General features: G+C 42.3%; 1 protein-coding gene across 1 annotated transcript in view; it reads right to left on the bottom strand.

Moving 5' to 3' along the window:
* Positions 1 to 22,576, bottom strand: part of cd164l2 (CD164 sialomucin-like 2) — a 31,289-nt gene that overhangs the window by 3,709 nt on the left and 5,004 nt on the right. Inside the window, exons 2-5 of the mRNA XM_029659196.2 lie at positions 8,210 to 8,296; positions 7,951 to 8,028; positions 7,800 to 7,835; positions 7,529 to 7,676 (exon numbers count right to left, since the gene is read on the bottom strand). Coding sequence (XP_029515056.1) covers positions 7,529 to 7,676; positions 7,800 to 7,835; positions 7,951 to 8,028; positions 8,210 to 8,296 — 349 coding nt within the window. The remainder of the gene's footprint in view (positions 1 to 7,528; positions 7,677 to 7,799; positions 7,836 to 7,950; positions 8,029 to 8,209; positions 8,297 to 22,576) is intronic.

Below are 22,576 nucleotides of genomic sequence, written 5' to 3' on the forward strand. Positions count from 1 at the left end.
CCACCTGGGGGCGGCCCGTCAGGAAGTCCAGGACCCAGTTGCACAGGGCGGGGTCGAGACCCAGGGTCTCGAGCTTAATGATGAGTTTGGAGGGTACTATGGTGTTAAATGCTGAGCTGTAGTCAATGAACAGCATTCTTACATAGGTATTCCTCTTGTCCAGATGGGTTAGGACAGTGTGCAGTGTGATTGTGATTGTGTTGTCTGTGGACCTATTGGGGCGGTAAGCAAATTGGAGTGGGTCTAGGGTGTCAGGTAGGGTGGAGGCGATATGGTCGTTGACTAGTCTCTCAAAGCACTTCATGATGACGGAAGTGAGTGCTACGGGGCAATAGTCATTTAGCTCAGTTACCTTAGCTTTCTTGTGAACAGGAACAATGGTGGCCCTCTTGAAGAATGTGGGGACAGCAGACTGGGATAAGGATTGATTGAATATGTCCGTAAACATACCAGCCAGCTGGTCTGCACATGCTCTGAGGACGAAGCTAGGGATGCCGTCTGGGCCGGCAGCCTTGCGAGAGTTAACACGTTTAAATGTTTTACTCAAGTTGGCTGCAGTGACGGAGAGCCCACAGGTTTTGGTAGGGGGCCGTGTCGTTGGCACTGAATTGTCCTCAAAGCGAGCAAGTAAATTGTTTAGTTTGTCTGGGAGCAAGACATCGTGGTCCGCGACGGGGCTGGTTTTCTTTTTGTAGTCCGTGATTGACTGTAGACCCTGCCACATACCTCTTGTGTCTGAGCTGTTGAATTGTGACTCTACTTTGTCTCTATAATGACGCTTAGCTTGTTTGATTGCCTTGAGGAGGGAATAGCTACACTGTTTGTATTCGGTCATGTTTCCATTCGCCTTGCCCTAATTAAAAGCCGTGGTTCACTCTTTCAGTTTTGCGCGAATGCTGCCATCAATCCACAGTTTCTGGTTGGGGAAGGTTTTAATAGTTGCTGTGGGTACAACATCACCGATGCACTTGCTATTAAACTCGCTCACCGAATCAGCGTATTCATCAATGTTATTGTCCGACGCTATGCGGAACATATCCCAGTCCACGTGATCAAAGCAATCTTGAAGCGTGGAATCCGATTGGTAGGACCAGCGTTGAACAGACCTGAGCACAGGCGTTTCCTGTTTTAGTTTCTGTCTATAGGCTGGGAGCAACAAAATGGAGTCGTGGTCAGATTTTCTGAAAGGAGGGCGAGGGAGGACTTTGTATGCTTTGCGGAAGTTAGAATAACAAGGACCCAGGGTTTTGCCATCCCGGGTCACGCATTTGATATGCTGATAAAATTTAGGGAGCCTTTCCCTGTGGCAACAGGTCACAAATATTGCTGCTGTGATGGCGCACTGTGGTATTTCACCCAGTAGATATGGGTGTTTTCAAATTCTTTGTGGATTCTTTGTGGATCTCTGAGGGAAAAATGTTCACAGACATTTTCCAGCCAGAACTTTAACATGTTCTAAAGTGAATACTGGAACAATATTTCTACATAGAACCTGTGGAATGGACAGAGGTTGATCCAAAGACCACTAACGTCATTTGGTTGTTATTTTGCGATGTCATTAAAAATGTAATAAAGGAAATATTGTAACTTGAAAAGTAGACACTATATGTGTGAAGTTTCCATCCTCTACGTTGTGTATGAAATAGGAAACATAAAGTATTTTTGTTTAGAGAGGGATGTGATCTTAGAAAATATAAGAGGAAATTGTTTCTATAACTTTGTACAAGTAATTAATCACCGCCCCCTTGAGTGAGGTCAGAGAAAGTGTCAGCCACACGAACCACCCCTTTTGAATAAACTGTATAAAATGATGGGTTAAGAATTAACATATCAGACCAGAAAGACATTGCTCTGCAGCTTACGTCCAAAGTGGTTCGAACTCTGAAATCTCAACACGAGGTAGAGACGATGAAGTCACCTCCCAGACAATCACTGGTATGGCCGATTAGCTGTCCTAAGTAAAATATGTTGAAAAGCTTATTTAAGTGGGACCATTCTACTACTCTCATCACCCCACTGAGAGCCATCGACACGGCTGGCTAGCCTATCTACAAAGAATCATCTTCCAAAGCAAGTGGAAGTAGAGTGAGCTCTGTAGCTCTGTTCAGGACTACATGATGGGTCGCCAGATACCGGACGACAGCAGAGGAGAACAACAGTAGAAGAGATGGGTGGGGACCCCTTTTGGACAATCAGAGCTTTACAAGCGTGCCACAAAAGGTCCAACATCTTTTCCAAGAAGGCCTGGTTCCATCAGAAATACACAGTGAAACAAAGCATTTACATGTAAATACATTCATGATTTCTTACTCCAAACAGGCGGTGGTTTGTGTGCAAAGTATATGATTACTTTGAGAGTAGTTTCTAAAATGTACCAAAATTAAGTGTCTTTATCTCTCGCTCTCTCCATGTCTTTTGTAAGAAGCCGGCATATTGTGTCAGTCCGCTAGGGATTTGTTTCTAATGTATTAAGTGTGTATGTTTATATTTTAGTTAGCTAGTAAATAAATAATTAAACCAATTTGTGTAGTATTGAATCATAAGTAAGGCCGGGTATTTGCAGATGCAAGGAGGATACAAAGTTCTGATTAATAAGTTGACTGTTTATGGATGTGATAGGTAAAGACCTTAAAAGTTTAATTCGGGAGATGGTAACTCTTTAAAGAACCGCTCTCGTGGTGCCCCAAATCCTAATGAGTTAATAGTTACATGATTAATTTAATCGGGTAAAGATTAAACGCAGTTAGTTGATTAGATAACTAACAGTCATCAGATTAATGAAAGTAAAGTCACGACAGTGGCCTTTCTCAATAGCAAGACTTTGCTCACTGAATCTATACATAGTCAAAGCTTTCCTTAAGTTTGGGTCAGTCACAGTGGTCAGGTATTTTGCCACTGTGTACTCTCTGTTTAGTTTGCTGTGTTTTAATTGTTCATTCTTTCCAATGTGTCAAGTAATTATCTTTTTGTTTTCTCATTATTTTGTTGGGTCTAATTGTGCTGCTTTCCTGGTGCTCTGTGGGGTCTGTTTGTGAACAGAGCCCCAGGACCAGCTTGCTTAGGGTACTCTTCTCCAGGTTTATCTCTCTGTAGGTGATGGCTTTGTTAAGGAAGGTTTGGGAATCGCTTTCTTTTAGGTGGTTGTAGAATTTAACGGCTCTTTTCTGGATTTTGATAATTAGCGGGTATCGGCCTAATTCTGCTCTGCATGCATTATTTGGTGTTTTACGTTGTACACAGATTATATTTTTGCAGAATTCTGCATGCAGAGACTCAATTTGGTGTTTGTTCCATTTTGTGAATTCCTGATTGGTGAGCGGACTCCAGACCTCACAACCATGAAGGGCAATGGGTTCTATAGCTGATTAAAGTATTTTTTAGCCAGATCATAATTGGTATGTCGAATTTTATGTGTCAGGTGTGCTCCCTCTCCAGCCTCTAGGTCACCAGGCTGCTCGTTATGGTGCACACTTGTCACCATTGTTACGCGCACCTGGACTCCATCACTTCCCTGATTACCTTCCCTATATATGTCACTCCCTTCGGTTCCTTCCCCAGGCATTATTGTTTCTGTTTGATGTCTGTGCGTTGTTCGTGTTTCTTATTTTGTATTATGTTGTGTTTATTTATTAAAACACTCACTCCCTGAACTTGCTTCCTGACTCTCAATGAAGTCGGGTCCGGGAACCGCTACAGGCTCTCATGCCTCAGACAGATCGCCAGGCTCCCCTGCTTCCACCGGCTCATCAGGCTCTCACGCCTCAGACAGATCGCCAGGCTCCCCTGCTTCCACCGGCTCATCAGGCTCTCATGCCTCAGACAGATCGCCAGGCTCCCCTGCTTCCACCGGCTCATCAGGCTCTCATGCCTCAGACAGATCGCCAGGCTCCCCTGCTTCCACCGGCTCATCAGGCTCTCATGCCTCAGACAGATCGCCAGGCTCCCCTGCTTCCACCGGCTCATCAGGCTCTCATGCCTCAGACAGATCGCCAGGCTCCCCTGCTTCCACCGGCTCATCAGGCTCTCATGCTTCAGCCGGTTCGCCATGCTCCCCTGCCTCAGCCGGTCTGTCCCTCGCATCAGCAGTGGTGACCGGTCCGCTCCTGTTCCTCAGGATCATCCCTTTGGTTGGCGTCCTGTGGCTGGAGCCGAACGCGCCGGGGAGGGGGTACCATCACGTATGCTCTCTCTCCAGGGCTCTAGGTCGCCATTCTCCCGCATCTCAGCCGGACTGACAGGTTTCCCACGCCTCAGCAGAGGTGACTGGTCCGCTTCTGATCCCCGGGATCGTCATGTCTGTGCGTTGTTCGTGTTTCTTATTTTGTATTATGTTGTGTTTATTAAAACACTCACTCCCTGAACTTGCTTCTCAACTCTCAGCGCACAATGTTACATTATGTTCCTTTTGATGGCATAGAAGACCCTTCTTGCCTTGTCTCTCAGCTCATTCACAGCTTTGTGGAATTTACCTATGGCACTGATGTTAAGGCAGAGTTATGTATAGTTTTTTGTGTGCTCTAGGGCAATAGTGTCTAGATGGAATTTATATTTGTGGTCCTGGCAACTGGACCTTTTTTTTGGAACACCATTATTTTTGTCTTACTGAGATTTACTGTCAGGGCCCAGGTTTGACAGAATTTGTGCAGAAGCATCTAGGTGCTGCTCTAGGCTCTCCTTGGTTGGGGACAGAAGCACCAGATCATCAGCAAACAGTAGACATTTGTTTGAGGATAGCCCCCCCCCCTCCAACAGGAGAGGGGGGGTTTGGTCTGTTTTATTACTTAAATACCTTGCAGACACTTTCCCTTTGGCTCTGCAGTATGGGAAGACCGAAAATACTTTGTTAGACAGAGAGACTTTGCCGCCAAAATTTCAACATCAAACAATGGACACTGGGACAATATATTTCAACATCTGAATGATGAGAGATGGAATATGGAAAATGAATGTATATTTTGTGATGTCATTAAAATGATCAGCAAGACCTTATAACAGAAATATTGTAACTTTAAGAGCTTTCACACGGTATATGTCAGATTTACAGCTACATTTACAGCTATAATTATATGATTAAATATGAAACTATTTTTGAAAAGATAGAAATGTGATTTTAGCCTTCTAAATGAGATAATGACTTTTCATATAAACATAGGCCCAGTCAGTAACCACGCCCACGTGAGCACAGACACTGAGTCGGCATGTTGGAATGTTCCTAAGACCAGAGTGCTTAAAAGGACTTGCTAATGAAATGTATATTAGACCAAAACATGCCGGGGTGCTGTGGTCCTAGCTGTACCCTGAATAATCAACCATTGAGACCAGAGAATGTGAGGCCACGGTCCACGCGTTGAAATGTTTAGAACTTTGTAAACTAGACTAAAACATGCACCGTCTGCAGCCGTGCATGTAAAGTAGTCTAGGACATTTTGACCAAAGACAAGAGAGAAGAAGGGGCGGCAGATAGCCTAGTGGTTAGAGCGTTGGGACAGTAACAGAAAGGTTGCTAGATTGAATCCCCGAGCTGACAAGGTAAAAACCTATCGTTCTGCCCCTGAACAAGGCAGTTAACCCAATGTTCCCTGGTAGACCGTCATTGTAATTAAGTATTTGCTCTAAACAGACTTGCCTTGTTAAATAAATAGATCCCTCAGAACACTGTGTGTGGTACATCTGAAGTACCTATTCTAATGAACACTCCAGAAGAAAAGAAGTCTACAACTAAGAAGGACATTGTAACTATGGTGGAAAACCAGAGACTTACATCAAACCACTTCCCATAGATGGATCGAGTGGTGACGACAGAGAAAGACATCTACACGTAAATATATATTGCATTTCTGTGGTTGTTACTGTGCTAAGTATTCTGGTTACAGTGAGCACAGTTTCCATATGTATGATAAGTTTACTCTTTGTCCCTCCCTTTCCATTGCGTAACCAAACGGTCATGCTTTTGTTAGTCAACTAGGGACCTGTTTTCATTGTATGTGTGTTTACGTATTTGGTGTGATGATTTAGTTAGTTGATAAATAATTAAGCCAATTTGTGTATCGCTGATTCATCACTTAGGTTAGAGTTCGTGCAGATATCCAAGGTTTATGCGACATTCAGAATGTGACTGATGAGGTAATAATTAATATTTGTCTATAATTGATGTAAGAGATATTTAGATCATCTTTAGAGTTTAATTCAGGAGATAGTAACTCGGTAAACAACTGTTCCCGTGGTGCTCCAAATTCCAAATGAGTTAATTGTTACATGATTAATTTAATTGAGTAATAAGTAAACGTAGTAGGTACATATTTGGTAGATAGCAGTCATCACATTAATGATAGTCACATCACCTTTTTTTCCAAACACCACTTTCCATCAATTTGTATAGCAGACCCTCATGCCAAATTTAGTTAAAAGTTTTTTTGAAATCAACAAATCATGTGAAGATTTTGTCTTTGTTTTGTTTTGTTTGTTTGTCAATTAGGGTGTGCATGGTGAATACGTGGTCTGTCATATGGTAATTTGGTAAAAAGCCAATTTGACATTTGCTCAGTGCATTGTTTTCACTGAGGAAATGTACGAGTCTGCTGTTATTGATAATGCAGATGATTTTCCCAAGGTTGCCGTTGACGGATATCCCATGGTAGTTATTGGGGTCAAATTTGTCTCCACTTTTGTGGATTGGGGGTGATCAGTCCTTGGTTCCAAATACTGGGGAAGATGCCAGAGCTAAGGATGATGTTAGAGTTTAAGTATAGCCAATTGAAATTTGTGGTCTGTATATTTTATCAATTTCATTGAGGACACCACCACAGGCCTTTTTGGGTTGGAGGGTTTGTATGGTGTCCTGTAGTTCATTCAAAGTAATTGGAGAATCCAGTGGGTTCTGGTAGTCTTTAATAGTTGATTCTATGATTTGTATTTGATCATGTATATTTTTTTACTGTTTGTTCTTTGTTATAGGGCCAAAAAGATTGGAGAAGTGGTTTATCAATACATCTCAGTTTTGGATAGATAACGCTTCATGTTGTTGTTTGTTTAGTGTTTTCCAATTTTCCCAGAAGTGGTTCGATTCTATGGATTCTTTAATTACATTGAGCTCTTTTCTGACATGCTGTTCCTTCTTTTTCCGTAGTGTATTTCTGTATTGTTTTAGTGATTCACCATAGTGAAGGTGTAGGCTCAGGTTTTCTGGGTCTCTGTTTATGGTTGTATAGTTTTCTCAATTTCTTTCTTAGGTTTTTGCATTCTTCATCAAACCATTTGTCATTGTTGTTAATTGTCTTCGGGTTTTCTGTTTGACATTTTTAGATTTGATAGTGAAGCTGAGGTCAAATGTACTGTTTAGGTTTTCTACTGTCAAGTTTACACCGTCAGTATTACAATGGAAAGTTTTGTCCAGGAAGTTGTCTAAAAGGGATTGAATTTGTTGTTGCCTAATTGTCTCTTGCTCTCTCTCTCACACACACACACACACACACACACACACACACACACACACACACACACACACACACACACACACACCCTCACTCACATGGGGTCGTAGGTGGTATCTTTCTTGAGGAAGCGCATGGCGAAGAATCCCCCAGCCTGCACACACAGCACCAGGATGATTCCTCCTATGAAACTGGACATGTCAAAGCTGGCCTGGGAGAACTCTGATGGCTCTGGAGGAGACTCATCTGACAGGCGGAGATATATGGGGAGGGGGGGAAGGAGAGATATGAGAGGGGGAGAGGGATGAGTAATAATAGAGAGATCAATAAGGGATGGATAAAGTGATGGAATGTTGAGTTTAATCTCACCTGAGTCCCCTTCACCTTCTTCCGCTATCTCTATGACTAAAAACACATAAGGAAATGTAATCAACGTTATTGTTATTTAGCAAATAGTTTTTACTCACATTGTCTATTTTGTGTGTGTGTGTGTGTGTGTGTGTGTGTGTGTGTTACTCACCTGTGCACATGGCTGGGTCGTTTGTCACATTACAGTTCTGAGAATCACCCTGATCGGATACACACCCAGTATCATTACCTACGAGAGAGAGGAGGGATGGTGTGTGTGTGTAGGTCAGATCCTGACACACTGAATAATTTAATCATCTGGTAAAGACCTGGAGGGTTGTCTTACCTGTGTGTGTGTGTGTGTGTGTGTGTGTGTGTGTGTGTGTGTGTGTGTGTGTGTGTGTGTGTGTGTGTGTGTGTGTGTGTCTCACTGTTCCCGCAGACCCTCCAGACACAGCCAGTCAGATTTAGGGTGGAGTCTCCGACACACAGGTCACATGACTCAGCCTGGGAGCAGTCTATTGGAGGCAACAGTTGTCAATCAATCAGCCAGTGCAGAATAACACACATAAACACATTCAGGGCGGACCTCTGCTTTCCTCATAACAGGAATCAATGAATCATTCAAGATAAATTGAACTTTAGTCACAAAATATTTAGTCGCAAACTTTTTTTTTCTCATCCAACAAATACAACCAATAGTAGATGGGGAGGGGTACACAGAAAAATACAAAATTAGCTAAAACCTAGGATTCACTTAAATCATAGGCATTGAGCTACACTCATTCGTTAAACCCTAGGCATCGAGCTAAACCCTAGGAATTGAGATCAACCCTAGGCTTTGAGATCAACCCTGGACATTGGGCTAAACCCGAGGCATTGGGCTAAACCCAAGTCATTGAGCTAAACCCTAGGCATTGAGCTAAACCCTAGGCATTGAGCTAAACCCTCGGCATTGAGCTAAACTTGTTGAGCTAAACCCTAGGTATTGGGCTAAACCCAATATATTGAGCTAAACCCTAGGCATTGAGCAAAACTCTAGACATTGAGCTAAACCCTAAGCATTGAGTTAAAACATAAGTGTTGAGCTAAACACTAGGTATTGAGCTAAACCCTAGGCAATGAGCTAAACTCATTGAGATAAACCCTAGGCAATGAGCTAAACTCTTGGCATTGAGCTAAACCCTAGGATTTGAGCTAATCCCTAATCATTGAGCTAAACCCTAGGCATTGAGCTAAACCCTAGACATTGAGCTAAACCCCAGGAATTGAGATAAACCCAAGGCATTGAGCTAAACCCGAGACATTGAGCTAAACCCGAGACATTGAGCTAAACCCTAGGCATTGAGCTAAACCCTAGGCATCGAGCTAAACCCTGGGCATTGGGCTAAGCCCTAGGCTTTGAGCTAAACCCTAGGCATTGAGCTAAACCATAGGCATTGAGCTAAATCCAAGGCATTGAGCTAAACCCAAAGCAAAGGTTTATTTCAAAACCCTAGTGATTGAGCTAAACACTAGGCATTGAGCTCAACCCTAGGGTCTGAGCAAAACCCTAGGAATTGAGCTGTACCCTAGGCATTGAGCTATACCCTAGGAATTGAGCTAAATTCATTGAGCTAAACTTATTGAGCTAAACCCTAGGTATTGGGTTAAACACTATATATTGCACTAAACCCTAGGGATTGAGCTTAAACCTAGGTGTTGAGCTAAACCCAAGGTATTAAGCTAAGCCCTAGGCATTGAGCTAAACTCGTTCAGCTAAACCCTTGGCATTGAGCTAAACCCCAGGAATTGAGCTAATCCCTAATCATTGAGCTAAACCCTAGGCATTGAGCGAAACCCTAGGCATTGAGCTAAACCCTAGACATTGAGCTAAACCCTAGGCGTTGAGCTAAACCCTAGGCAATGAGCTAAACCCTAGGTATTGAGCTAAACCCTAGCCATTGAGCTAAAACCTACGCATTGAGCTAAAACCTAGGTGTTGAGCTAAACCCAGGGCATTAGCTAGACATTAATCATTGAGATAAACCTGTAGGCTTTGAGATAAACCCTAGGCATTGGGCTAAGCCTATGCATTGAGCTAAACCCTAAGCTTTGAGCTAAACCCAGGGAATTGAGTTAAACTCATTGAGCTAAACCCTAGGCATTGAGCTAAACCCAAGGCATTGAGCTAAATCTCATTGAGCTAAACTCTAGATATTGAGCTAAATCCTAGGTATTTAGCTAAACCCTAGGCATTGAGCTCAACCCTAGGTATTGAGAAAAACTTATTGAGCTAAACCTTACCTATTGAGCTAAACACTAGATACTGAGCTGAAACCTATGCATTGAGCTAAACCCTCGGCATTGAGCTAAACTTGTTGAGCTAAACCCTAGGTATTGGGCTAAACCCAATATATTGAGCTAAACCCTAGGCATTGAGCAAAACTCTAAACATTGAGCTAAACCCTAAGCATTGAGTTAAAACATAAGTGTTGAGCTAAACACTAGGTATTGAGCTAAACCCTAGGCAATGAGCTAAACTCTTGGCATTGAGCTAAACCCTAGGATTTGAGCTAATACCTAATCATTGAGCTAAACCCTAGGCATTGAGCTAAACCCTAGACATTGAGCTAAACCCCAGGAGTTGAGATAAACCCAAGGCATTGAGCTAAACCCGAGACATTGAGCTAAACCCGAGACATTGAGCTAAACCCTAGGCATTGAGCTAAACCCTAGGCATCGAGCTAAACCCTGGGCATTGGGCTAAGCCCTAGGCTTTGAGCTAAACCCTAGGCATTGAGCTAAACCATAGGCATTGAGCTAAACCCAAGGCATTGAGCTAAATCTCATTGAGCTAAACTCTAGATATTGAGCTAAATCCTAGGTATTTAGCTAAACCCTAGGCATTGAGCTCAACCCTAGGTATTGAGAAAAACTTATTGAGCTAAACCTTACCTATTGAGCTAAACACTAGATACTGAGCTGAAACCTATGCATTGAGCTAAACCCTCGGCATTGAGCTAAACTTGTTGAGCTAAACCCTAGGTATTGGGCTAAACCCAATATATTGAGCTAAACCCTAGGCATTGAGCAAAACTCTAAACATTGAGCTAAACCCTAAGCATTGAGTTAAAACAAAGTGTTGAGCTAAACACTAGGTATTGAGCTAAACCCTAGGCAATGAGCTAAACTCTTGGCATTGAGCTAAACCCTAGGATTTGAGCTAATACCTAATCATTGAGCTAAACCCTAGGCATTGAGCTAAACCCTAGACATTGAGCTAAACCCCAGGAGTTGAGATAAACCCAAGGCATTGAGCTAAACCCGAGACATTGAGCTAAACCCAAGACATTGAGCTAAACCCTAGGCATTGAGCTAAACCCTAGGCATCGAGCTAAACCCTGGGCATTGGGCTAAGCCCTAGGCTTTGAGCTAAACCCTAGGCATTGAGCTAAACCATAGGCATTGAGCTAAATCCAAGGCATTGAGCTAAACCCAAAGCAAAGGTTTATTTCAAAACCCTAGTGATTGAGCTAAACACTAGGCATTGAGCTTAAACCTAGGTGTTGAGCTAAACCCAAGGTATTAAGCTAAGCCCTAGGCATTGAGCTAAACTCGTTCAGCTAAACCCTTGGCATTGAGCTAAACCCCAGGAATTGAGCTAATCCCTAATCATTGAGCTAAACCCTAGGCATTGAGCGAAACCCTAGGCATTGAGCTAAACCCTAGACATTGAGCTAAACCCTAGGCGTTGAGCTAAACCCTAGGCAATGAGCTAAACCCTAGGTATTGAGCTAAACCCTAGCCATTGAGCTAAAACCTACGCATTGAGCTAAAACCTAGGTGTTGAGCTAAACCCAGGGCATTAGCTAGACATTAATCATTGAGATAAACCTGTAGGCTTTGAGATAAACCCTAGGCATTGGGCTAACCATATGCATTGAGCTAAACACTAAGCTTTGAGATAAACCCAGGGAATTGAGTTAAACTCATTAAGCTAAACCCTAGGCATTGAGCTAAACCCAAGGCATTGAGCTAAACTCATTGAGCTAAACTCTAGATATTGAGCTAAATCCTAGGTATTTAGCTAAACCCTAGGCATTGAGCTCAACCCTAGGCATTGAGAAAAACGTATTGAGCTAAACCTTACCTGTTGAGCTAAACCCTAGATACTGAGCTGAAACCTATGCATTGAGCTATACCCTCGGTATTGAGCTAAATTCATTAAGCTAAACCCTATGCATTGAGCAAAACCCCAGTATCAACATAACCCTAGGAATTGAGCTAAACCCTAGGCATTGATCTAAACACTAGGCATTAGGCTAAAATCAATTAGCTAAACCCTAGCTATTGAGCTAAACCCTAGGCATTGAGCTAAACCGTAGGCATTGACCTAAACCCTAGGAATTGAGCTAAAATCATTAGGCTAAAATCATTTAGCTAAACCCTAGATATTGAGCTGAACCCTATGCATTGAGCTATACCCTAGGTATTGAGCTAAATTCATTAAGCTAAACCCTATGCATTGAGCAAAACCCCAAGTATCAACATAAACCCTAGGAATTGAGCTAAACCCTAAGCATTGATCTAAACCCTAGGCATTAGGCTAAAATCATTGAGCTAAACCCTAGCTATTGAGCTAAACCCTAGGCATTGAGCAATAGCCTAGGCATTGTGCTTAAGCCTAGGCATTAACCTAAACCATAGGAATTTAGCTAAAATCATTAGGCTAAAATCATTTAGCTAAACCCTAGATATTGAGCTGAACCCTAGACATTGAGCTAAATCCTATGCAGTGAGCTAAACCCTAGGCATTGAACTAAACCCTAGGGATTTAGCTCAACTCTGGTCATTGAGCTAATCCTAGGTATTTGGCTAAAACCTAAGTGTTTAAAAAATCCCTAGTTATTGAACAAAAGCCTAGGAACTGAGCTAAACTCGTTGATCTAAACCCAAGTCATTGAGCTAACCCCTAGATTTTGAGCTAACCCTAGATATTGAGCTAAACCCTAGGCATTGAGCTAAACTAATTGAGCAAAACCCTAGGTATTGAGCTTAAGCCTAGGCATTGCGCTAAACCCTATAAATTGAGCAAAAACCTGGGAATTGAGCTAATCCCCAGGCATTGAGGTTAAGCATTGAGCTAAACCCTAGGTATTGAGCTAACCCTGGGCGTTTAGCTAAACCATAGGCATTGAGCTAAACCCCTGGTATTGAGCTAAAACCAAGGTGTTGAAAAAATCCCTAGATATTGAGCTAACCCTAGGAATTGAGCTAAACGTATTGATCTAAACCCAAGTCATTAAGCTAAACCCCTAGATATTGAGCTAACCCCTAGATATTGAGCTAAACCCTGTGCATTGAGCTGAACCCTAGGCATTGAGCTAAAACCTACGCATTGAGCTAAAACCTAGGTGTTGAGCTAAACCCAGGGCATTAGCTAGACATTAATCATTGAGATAAACCTGTAGGCTTTGAGCTAAACCCTAGGCATTGGGCTAACCCTATGCATTGAGCTAAACCCTAAGCTTTGAGCTAAACCCAGGGAATTGAGTTAAACTCATTGAGCTAAACTCTAGATATTGAGCTAAAACCTAGGTATTGAGCTAAACCCTAGGCATTGAGCTAAACCCTAGACATTGAGCTAAACCCCAGGAGTTGAGATAAACCCAAGGCATTGAGCTAAACCCGAGACATTGAGCTAAACCCGAGACATTGAGCTAAACCCTAGGCATTGAGCTAAACCCTAGGCATCGAGCTAAACCCTGGGCATTGGGCTAAGCCCTAGGCTTTGAGCTAAACCCTAGGCATTGAGCTAAACCATAGGCATTGAGCTAAATCCAAGGCATTGAGCTAAACCCAAAGCAAAGGTTTATTTCAAAACCCTAGTGATTGAGCTAAACACTAGGCATTGAGCTCAACCCTAGGGTCTGAGCAAAACCCTAGGAATTGAGCTGTACCCTAGGCATTGAGCTATACCCTAGGAATTGAGCTAAATTCATTGAGCTAAACTTATTGAGCTAAACCCTAGGTATTGGGTTAAACACTATATATTGCGCTAAACCCTAGGGATTGAGCTTAAACCTAGGTGTTGAGCTAAACCCAAGGTATTAAGCTAAGCCCTAGGCATTGAGCTAAACTCGTTCAGCTAAACCCTTGGCATTGAGCTAAACCCCAGGAATTGAGCTAATCCCTAATCATTGAGCTAAACCCTAGGCATTGAGCTAAACCCTAGACATTGAGCTAAACCCTAGGCGTTGAGCTAAACCCTAGGCAATGAGCTAAACCCTAGGTATTGAGCTAAACCCTAGCCATTGAGCTAAAACCTACGCATTGAGCTAAAACCTAGGTGTTGAGCTAAACCCAGGGCATTAGCTAGACATTAATCATTGAGATAAACCTGTAGGCTTTGAGATAAACCCTAGGCATTGGGCTAAGCCTATGCATTGAGCTAAACCCTAAGCTTTGAGCTAAACCCATTGGGAATTGAGTTAAACTCATTGAGCTAAACCCTAGGCATTGAGCTAAACCCAAGGCATTGAGCTAAATCTCATTGAGCTAAACTCTAGATATTGAGCTAAATCCTAGGTATTTAGCTAAACCCTAGGCATTGAGCTCCAACCCTAGGTATTGAGAAAAACTTATTGAGCTAAACCTTACCTATTGAGCTAAACACTAGATACTGAGCTGAAACCTATGCATGAGCTAAACCCTCGGCATTGAGCTAAACTTGTTGAGCTAAACCCTAGGTATTGGGCTAAACCCAATATATTGAGCTAAACCCTAGGCATTGAGCAAAACTCTAAACATTGAGCTAAACCCTAAGCATTGAGTTAAAACATAAGTGTTGAGCTAAACACTAGGTATTGAGCTAAACCCTAGGCAATGAGCTAAACTCTTGGCATTGAGCTAAACCCTAGGATTTGAGCTAATACCTAATCATTGAGCTAAACCCTAGGCATTGAGCTAAACCCTAGACATTGAGCTAAACCCCAGGAGTTGAGATAAACCCAAGGCATTGAGCTAAACCCGAGACATTGAGCTAAACCCGAGACATTGAGCTAAACCCTAGGCATTGAGCTAAACCCTAGGCATCGAGCTAAACCCTGGGCATTGGGCTAAGCCCTAGGCTTTGAGCTAAACCCTAGGCATTGAGCTAAACCATAGGCATTGAGCTAAATCCAAGGCATTGAGCTAAACCCAAAGCAAAGGTTTATTTCAAAACCCTAGTGATTGAGCTAAACACTAGGCATTGAGCTTAAACCTAGGTGTTGAGCTAAACCCAAGGTATTAAGCTAAGCCCTAGGCATTGAGCTAAACTCGTTCAGCTAAACCCTTGGCATTGAGCTAAACCCCAGGAATTGAGCTAATCCCTAATCATTGAGCTAAACCCTAGGCATTGAGCGAAACCCTAGGCATTGAGCTAAACCCTAGACATTGAGCTAAACCCTAGGCGTTGAGCTAAACCCTAGGCAATGAGCTAAACCCTAGGTATTGAGCTAAACCCTAGCCATTGAGCTAAAACCTACGCATTGAGCTAAAACCTAGGTGTTGAGCTAAACCCAGGCCATTAGCTAGACATTAATCATTGAGATAAACCTGTAGGCTTTGAGATAAACCCTAGGCATTGGGCTAACCATATGCATTGAGCTAAACACTAAGCTTTGAGATAAACCCAGGGAATTGAGTTAAACTCATTAAGCTAAACCCTAGGCATTGAGCTAAACCCAAGGCATTGAGCTAAACTCATTGAGCTAAACTCTAGATATTGAGCTAAATCCTAGGTATTTAGCTAAACCCTAGGCATTGAGCTCAACCCTAGGCATTGAGAAAAACGTATTGAGCTAAACCTTACCTGTTGAGCTAAACCCTAGATACTGAGCTGAAACCTATGCATTGAGCTATACCCTCGGTATTGAGCTAAATTCATTAAGCTAAACCCTATGCATTGAGCAAAACCCCAGTATCAACATAACCCTAGGAATTGAGCTAAACCCTAGGCATTGATCTAAACACTAGGCATTAGGCTAAAATCAATTAGCTAAACCCTAGCTATTGAGCTAAACCCTAGGCATTGAGCTAAACCGTAGGCATTGACCTAAACCCTAGGAATTGAGCTAAAATCATTAGGCTAAAATCATTTAGCTAAACCCTAGATATTGAGCTGAACCCTATGCATTGAGCTATACCCTAGGTATTGAGCTAAATTCATTAAGCTAAACCCTATGCATTGAGCAAAACCCCAAGTATCAACATAAACCCTAGGAATTGAGCTAAACCCTAAGCATTGATCTAAACCCTAGGCATTAGGCTAAAATCATTGAGCTAAACCCTAGCTATTGAGCTAAACCCTAGGCATTGAGCAATAGCCTAGGCATTGTGCTTAAGCCTAGGCATTAACCTAAACCATAGGAATTTAGCTAAAATCATTAGGCTAAAATCATTTAGCTAAACCCTAGATATTGAGCTGAACCCTAGACATTGAGCTAAATCCTAGGCAGTGAGCTAAACCCTAGGCATTGAACTAAACCTAGGGATTTAGCTCAACTCTGGTCATTGAGCTAATCCTAGGTATTTGGCTAAAACCTAAGTGTTTAAAAAAATCCCTAGTTATTGAACAAAAGCCTAGGAACTGAGCTAAACTCGTTGATCTAAACCCAAGTCATTGAGCTAACCCCTAGATTTTGAGCTAACCCTAGATATTGAGCTAAACCCTAGGCATTGAGCTAAACTAATTGAGCAAAACCCTAGGTATTGAGCTTAAGCCTAGGCATTGCGCTAAACCCTATAAATTGAGCAAAAACCTGGGAATTGAGCTAATCCCCAGGCATTGAGGTTAAGCATTGAGCTAAACCCTAGGTATTGAGCTAACCCTGGGCGTTTAGCTAAACCATAGGCATTGAGCTAAACCCCTGGTATTGAGCTAAAACCAAGGTGTTGAAAAAATCCCTAGATATTGAGCTAACCCTAGGAATTGAGCTAAACGTATTGATCTAAACCCAAGTCATTAAGCTAAACCCCTAGATATTGAGCTAACCCCTAGATATTGAGCTAAACCCTGTGCATTGAGCTGAACCCTAGGCATTGAGCTAAAACCTACGCATTGAGCTAAAACCTAGGTGTTGAGCTAAACCCAGGGCATTAGCTAGACATTAATCATTGAGATAAACCTGTAGGCTTTGAGCTAAACCCTAGGCATTGGGCTAACCCTATGCATTGAGCTAAACCCTAAGCTTTGAGCTAAACCCAGGGAATTGAGTTAAACTCATTGAGCTAAACTCTAGATATTGAGCTAAAACCTAGGTATTGAGCTAAACCCTAGGCATTGAGCTAAACCCTAGACATTGAGCTAAACCCCAGGAGTTGAGATAAACCCAAGGCATTGAGCTAAACCCGAGACATTGAGCTAAACCCGAGACATTGAGCTAAACCCTAGGCATTGAGCTAAACCCTAGGCATCGAGCTAAACCCTGGGCATTGGGCTAAGCCCTAGGCTTTGAGCTAAACCCTAGGCATTGAGCTAAACCATAGGCATTGAGCTAAATCCAAGGCATTGAGCTAAACCCAAAGCAAAGGTTTATTTCAAAACCCTAGTGATTGAGCTAAACACTAGGCATTGAGCTCAACCCTAGGGTCTGAGCAAAACCCTAGGAATTGAGCTGTACCCTAGGCATTGAGCTATACCCTAGGAATTGAGCTAAATTCATTGAGCTAAACTTATTGAGCTAAACCCTAGGTATTGGGTTAAACACTATATATTGCGCTAAACCCTAGGGATTGAGCTTAAACCTAGGTGTTGAGCTAAACCCAAGGTATTAAGCTAAGCCCTAGGCATTGAGCTAAACTCGTTCAGCTAAACCCTTGGCATTGAGCTAAACCCCAGGAATTGAGCTAATCCCTAATCATTGAGCTAAACCCTAGGCATTGAGCTAAACCCTAGACATTGAGCTAAACCCTAGGCGTTGAGCTAAACCCTAGGCAATGAGCTAAACCCTAGGTATTGAGCTAAACCCTAGCCATTGAGCTAAAACCTACGCATTGAGCTAAAACCTAGGTGTTGAGCTAAACCCAGGGCATTAGCTAGACATTAATCATTGAGATAAACCTGTAGGCTTTGAGATAAACCCTAGGCATTGGGCTAAGCCTATGCATTGAGCTAAACCCTAAGCTTTGAGCTAAACCCAGGGAATTGAGTTAAACTCATTGAGCTAAACCCTAGGCATTGAGCTAAACCCAAGGCATTGAGCTAAATCTCATTGAGCTAAACTCTAGATATTGAGCTAAATCCTAGGTATTTAGCTAAACCCTAGGCATTGAGCTCAACCCTAGGTATTGAGAAAAACTTATTGAGCTAAACCTTACCTATTGAGCTAAACACTAGATACTGAGCTGAAACCTATGCATTGAGCTAAACCCTCGGCATTGAGCTAAACTTGTTGAGCTAAACCCTAGGTATTGGGCTAAACCCAATATATTGAGCTAAACCCTAGGCATTGAGCAAAACTCTAAACATTGAGCTAAACCCTAAGCATTGAGTTAAAACATAAGTGTTGAGCTAAACACTAGGTATTGAGCTAAACCCTAGGCAATGAGCTAAACTCTTGGCATTGAGCTAAACCCTAGGATTTGAGCTAATACCTAATCATTGAGCTAAACCCTAGGCATTGAGCTAAACCCTAGACATTGAGCTAAACCCCAGGAGTTGAGATAAACCCAAGGCATTGAGCTAAACCCGAGACATTGAGCTAAACCCGAGACATTGAGCTAAACCCTAGGCATTGAGCTAAACCCTAGGCATCGAGCTAAACCCTGGGCATTGGGCTAAGCCCTAGGCTTTGAGCTAAACCCTAGGCATTGAGCTAAACCATAGGCATTGAGCTAAATCCAAGGCATTGAGCTAAACCCAAAGCAAAGGTTTATTTCAAAACCCTAGTGATTGAGCTAAACACTAGGCATTGAGCTTAAACCTAGGTGTTGAGCTAAACCCAAGGTATTAAGCTAAGCCCTAGGCATTGAGCTAAACTCGTTCAGCTAAACCCTTGGCATTGAGCTAAACCCCAGGAATTGAGCTAATCCCTAATCATTGAGCTAAACCCTAGGCATTGAGCGAAACCCTAGGCATTGAGCTAAACCCTAGACATTGAGCTAAACCCTAGGCGTTGAGCTAAACCCTAGGCAATGAGCTAAACCCTAGGTATTGAGCTAAACCCTAGCCATTGAGCTAAAACCTACGCATTGAGCTAAAACCTAGGTGTTGAGCTAAACCCAGGCCATTAGCTAGACATTAATCATTGAGATAAACCTGTAGGCTTTGAGATAAACCCTAGGCATTGGGCTAACCATATGCATTGAGCTAAACACTAAGCTTTGAGATAAACCCAGGAATTGAGTTAAACTCATTAAGCTAAACCCTAGGCATTGAGCTAAACCCAAGGCATTGAGCTAAACTCATTGAGCTAAACTCTAGATATTGAGCTAAATCCTAGGTATTTAGCTAAACCCTAGGCATTGAGCTCAACCCTAGGCATTGAGAAAAACGTATTGAGCTAAACCTTACCTGTTGAGCTAAACCCTAGATACTGAGCTGAAACCTATGCATTGAGCTATACCCTCGGTATTGAGCTAAATTCATTAAGCTAAACCCTATGCATTGAGCAAAACCCCAGTATCAACATAACCCTAGGAATTGAGCTAAACCCTAGGCATTGATCTAAACACTAGGCATTAGGCTAAAATCAATTAGCTAAACCCTAGCTATTGAGCTAAACCCTAGGCATTGAGCTAAACCGTAGGCATTGACCTAAACCCTAGGAATTGAGCTAAAATCATTAGGCTAAAATCATTTAGCTAAACCCTAGATATTGAGCTGAACCCTATGCATTGAGCTATACCCTAGGTATTGAGCTAAATTCATTAAGCTAAACCCTATGCATTGAGCAAAACCCCAAGTATCAACATAAACCCTAGGAATTGAGCTAAACCCTAAGCATTGATCTAAACCCTAGGCATTAGGCTAAAATCATTGAGCTAAACCCTAGCTATTGAGCTAAACCCTAGGCATTGAGCAATAGCCTAGGCATTGTGCTTAAGCCTAGGCATTAACCTAAACCATAGGAATTTAGCTAAAATCATTAGGCTAAAATCATTTAGCTAAACCCTAGATATTGAGCTGAACCCTAGACATTGAGCTAAATCCTAGGCAGTGAGCTAAACCCTAGGCATTGAACTAAACCCTAGGGATTTAGCTCAACTCTGGTCATTGAGCTAATCCTAGGTATTTGGCTAAAACCTAAGTGTTTAAAAAAATCCCTAGTTATTGAACAAAAGCCTAGGAACTGAGCTAAACTCGTTGATCTAAACCCAAGTCATTGAGCTAACCCCTAGATTTTGAGCTAACCCCTAGATATTGAGCTAAACCCTAGGCATTGAGCTAAACTAATTGAGCAAAACCCTAGGTATTGAGCTTAAGCCTAGGCATTGCGCTAAACCCTATAAATTGAGCAAAAACCTGGGAATTGAGCTAATCCCCAGGCATTGAGGTTAAGCATTGAGCTAAACCCTAGGTATTGAGCTAACCCTGGGCGTTTAGCTAAACCATAGGCATTGAGCTAAACCCCTGGTATTGAGCTAAAACCAAGGTGTTGAAAAAATCCCTAGATATTGAGCTAACCCTAGGAATTGAGCTAAACGTATTGATCTAAACCCAAGTCATTAAGCTAAACCCCTAGATATTGAGCTAACCCCTAGATATTGAGCTAAACCCTGTGCATTGAGCTGAACCCTAGGCATTGAGCTAAAACCTACGCATTGAGCTAAAACCTAGGTGTTGAGCTAAACCCAGGGCATTAGCTAGACATTAATCATTGAGATAAACCTGTAGGCTTTGAGCTAAACCCTAGGCATTGGGCTAACCCTATGCATTGAGCTAAACCCTAAGCTTTGAGCTAAACCCAGGGAATTGAGTTAAACTCATTGAGCTAAACTCTAGATATTGAGCTAAAACCTAGGTATTGAGCTAAACCCTAGGCATTGAGCTAAACCCTAGACATTGAGCTAAACCCCAGGAGTTGAGATAAACCCAAGGCATTGAGCTAAACCCGAGACATTGAGCTAAACCCGAGACATTGAGCTAAACCCTAGGCATTGAGCTAAACCCTAGGCATCGAGCTAAACCCTGGGCATTGGGCTAAGCCCTAGGCTTTGAGCTAAACCCTAGGCATTGAGCTAAACCATAGGCATTGAGCTAAATCCAAGGCATTGAGCTAAACCCAAAGCAAAGGTTTATTTCAAAACCCTAGTGATTGAGCTAAACACTAGGCATTGAGCTCAACCTAGGGTCTGAGCAAAACCCTAGGAATTGAGCTGTACCCTAGGCATTGAGCTATACCCTAGGAATTGAGCTAAATTCATTGAGCTAAACTTATTGAGCTAAACCCTAGGTATTGGGTTAAACACTATATATTGTGCTAAACCCTAGGGATTGAGCTTAAACCTAGGTGTTGAGCTAAACCCAAGGTATTAAGCTAAGCCCTAGGCATTGAGCTAAACTCGTTCAGCTAAACCCTTGGCATTGAGCTAAACCCCAGGAATTGAGCTAATCCCTAATCATTGAGCTAAACCCTAGGCATTGAGCGAAACCCTAGGCATTGAGCTAAACCCTAGACATTGAGCTAAACCCTAGGCGTTGAGCTAAACCCTAGGCAATGAGCTAAACCCTAGGTATTGAGCTAAACCCTAGCCATTGAGCTAAAACCTACGCATTGAGCTAAAACCTAGGTGTTGAGCTAAACCCAGGGCATTAGCTAGACATTAATCATTGAGATAAACCTGTAGGCTTTGAGATAAACCCTAGGCATTGGGCTAACCATATGCATTGAGCTAAACACTAAGCTTTGAGATAAACCCAGGGAATTGAGTTAAACTCATTAAGCTAAACCCTAGGCATTGAGCTAAACCCAAGGCATTGAGCTAAACTCATTGAGCTAAACTCTAGATATTGAGCTAAATCCTAGGTATTTAGCTAAACCCTAGGCATTGAGTTCAACCCTAGGCATTGAGAAAAACGTATTGAGCTAAACCTTACCTGTTGAGCTAAACCCTAGATACTGAGCTGAAACCTATGCATTGAGCTATACCCTCGGTATTGAGCTAAATTCATTAAGCTAAACCCTATGCATTGAGCAAAACCCCAGTATCAACATAACCCTAGGAATTGAGCTAAACCCTAGGCATTGATCTAAACACTAGGCATTAGGCTAAAATCAATTAGCTAAACCCTAGCTATTGAGCTAAACCCTAGGCATTGAGCTAAACCGTAGGCATTGACCTAAACCCTAGGAATTGAGCTAAAATCATTAGGCTAAAATCATTTAGCTAAACCCTAGATATTGAGCTAAATTCATTAAGCTAAACCCTATGCATTGAGCAAAACCCCAAGTATCAACATAAACCCTAGGAATTGAGCTAAACCCTAAGCATTGATCTAAACCCTAGGCATTAGGCTAAAATCATTGAGCTAAACCCTAGCTATTGAGCTAAACCCTAGGCATTGAGCAATAGCCTAGGCATTGTGCTTAAGCCTAGGCATTAACCTAAACCATAGGAATTTAGCTAAAATCATTAGGCTAAAATCATTTAGCTAAACCCTAGATATTGAGCTGAACCCTAGACATTGAGCTAAATCCTAGGCAGTGAGCTAAACCCTAGGCATTGAACTAAACCCTAGGGATTTGCTAGGGATTTAGCTCAACTCTGGTCATTGAGCTAATCCTAGGTATTTGGCTAAAACCTAAGTGTTTAAAAAATCCCTAGTTATT

Source organism: Oncorhynchus nerka, linkage group LG4 (genome assembly GCF_034236695.1).
Source record: "Oncorhynchus nerka isolate Pitt River linkage group LG4, Oner_Uvic_2.0, whole genome shotgun sequence".
NCBI lineage: Eukaryota > Metazoa > Chordata > Actinopteri > Salmoniformes > Salmonidae > Oncorhynchus > Oncorhynchus nerka.